At 59.9% G+C, this 1901-nt stretch overlaps 1 protein-coding gene across 1 annotated transcript in view; it reads left to right on the forward strand.

Annotated features, from left to right (window-relative positions):
- GBX2 (gastrulation brain homeobox 2) overlaps positions 1 to 1144 on the forward strand; it is a 2849-nt gene extending 1705 nt beyond the window's left edge. Inside the window, exon 2 of the mRNA XM_007943655.2 lies at positions 621 to 1144. Within this exon, the coding sequence (XP_007941846.1) occupies positions 621 to 1144 (524 nt within the window). The remainder of the gene's footprint in view (positions 1 to 620) is intronic.
- The last annotated feature ends 757 nt before the right edge of the window (positions 1145 to 1901 follow it).

Below are 1901 nucleotides of genomic sequence, written 5' to 3' on the forward strand. Positions count from 1 at the left end.
GGCCCCGCCGTGACCTGGGGTCCCCGGGTCGGGTTCAGCCCCGAGGGGAGGCGCTTGCGCGGCGCGTCCAGGGGCGCGCAGAGCCGCGGGTCCCTCCGAACTCTGCTGGAGGCTGCTGCTTGCGGGGAACCCCGGCTTCCGGGGCGCTGCGCGTCTCAGCGTGTGCCTGGCTGTCGGTGTCCGCTGAGAACTTGTCAGGTTACAAACTTCCCTTTGCCCGACATTCTCTGTGTCTAGAAAGGAGGCGGCCTGGGACCTGCGATGAAATTGAGTGTCCCTAAATTTTCCCTTGTGGGGGGACACACGCGCCCTGGGTCCTCGCCCGGCCGCTCCCCCGGGGACAAAGGGCGCGCCCTCTCGGGCCCCGGCTGCTGCTGTTCCGCTGCCTGCGGGCCGTGGACGCTGCGGGGGGCCCCTTGGCGAGCTCCTGGGCGCAGGGCCGTCGGTGCCGCCCCCTCCTCCTTCGCGTTTTCTCGCGCCACCCCCCCACAGGCCGGGAGATCGCCATGTGCTAATGTCGTAGAAAGACAATCCGCGGAGGGAGAAAGTGCCCAGGGCCGGCGGGAAGGAGCAGGCAGGCCGCGCGAAGTGTAATCAAACGCCTTTGGTTTTGCTTGCAGTCGGGGCTGTCAGAGGGCAAGGGAAAGACGAGTCCAAGGTGGAAGACGACCCGAAAGGCAAGGAGGAGAGCTTCTCGCTGGAGAGCGATCTGGACTACAGCTCGGATGACAATCTGCCCGGCCAGGCGGCCCCCAAGGAGGAAGACCCGGGCCACGCGCTGGAGGAGACCCCCGCGGGCGGCGGCGCGCCGGGCGGCACCACGTCCAGCGGCAAGAACCGGCGGCGGCGGACTGCGTTCACCAGCGAGCAGCTGCTGGAGCTGGAAAAGGAGTTCCACTGTAAGAAGTACCTGTCGCTGACGGAGCGCTCGCAGATCGCCCACGCGCTCAAGCTCAGCGAGGTGCAGGTGAAAATCTGGTTCCAGAACCGCAGGGCCAAGTGGAAACGGGTGAAGGCCGGCAATGCCAACTCCAAGACAGGGGAGCCCTCCCGGAACCCCAAGATCGTCGTCCCCATCCCCGTCCACGTCAGCAGGTTCGCCATTCGAAGTCAACACCAGCAGCTGGAACAGGCGCGGCCCTGAGGGCCCGGGTGGCCTGGGGCGGGCACCCACCGTGCCGCCGGGACCAGTGCCGGAGCCGGATGGACCCGAGGTGGACTCGCTGTGTTCGAAGCTAAGCGCAAAGTCACACCCCAACTTTGGACAACCCAAGCAAATTGAGACTCCATTCATTCCACAGGCTTCAAAGACTGCTGATGAAGAGGGATCGGCCACAGCAGAGAGAGACACGCTAGGTTTCTGTGATACTGCCCTGCTTTGTACAGATATCTGTCCAGACTGGATCCCAGCTGCAGGATTGTGAAAGTTAGAGGACCAAGGATGCAGTCCTAGTGTCGACTCACGGTCCAGAAGAAGACACAACACCGCTGTCAGCTGCTGTCCATGGCAGCCACCTTCCATACTTTTCCAAAGGTAACCACAAAACACAAGAACAAACACTGGCGTTTAAACTTATTTTTGTTTCCGTTTTGGCTTTTTTAGTTGACTGGAAAGTGGACATTGTTGGCAGCCTGGAAATTTGCTTTGCTTTGGTTCGGTTTTGCCTGGCTTTATTTCCCGGGGTTGGTGTCCTATCTGAGCCATGTCTGAAGCACGTCTTTGTTGTGTTTAATTTATTTCAATGTAGCTTATTTTCTTTTAAATTATGACATTTAAACAGTCTCAGTCTTGTGAATAATAAAAAGGAGGAGAAAACCAACCAAACAAAGACCACTCCCTGGGCCTCCTAAGTGTCCAGAAGCTGATGGTGTCGGACCAGTGCTGGTCACTCAAGCTGGCG

The sequence above is a fragment of the Orycteropus afer genome, unplaced genomic scaffold (genome assembly GCF_000298275.1).
Source record: "Orycteropus afer afer isolate SDZICR_OR568_19922 unplaced genomic scaffold, OryAfe1.0 scaffold00006, whole genome shotgun sequence".
NCBI classification, from domain to species: domain Eukaryota; kingdom Metazoa; phylum Chordata; class Mammalia; order Tubulidentata; family Orycteropodidae; genus Orycteropus; species Orycteropus afer.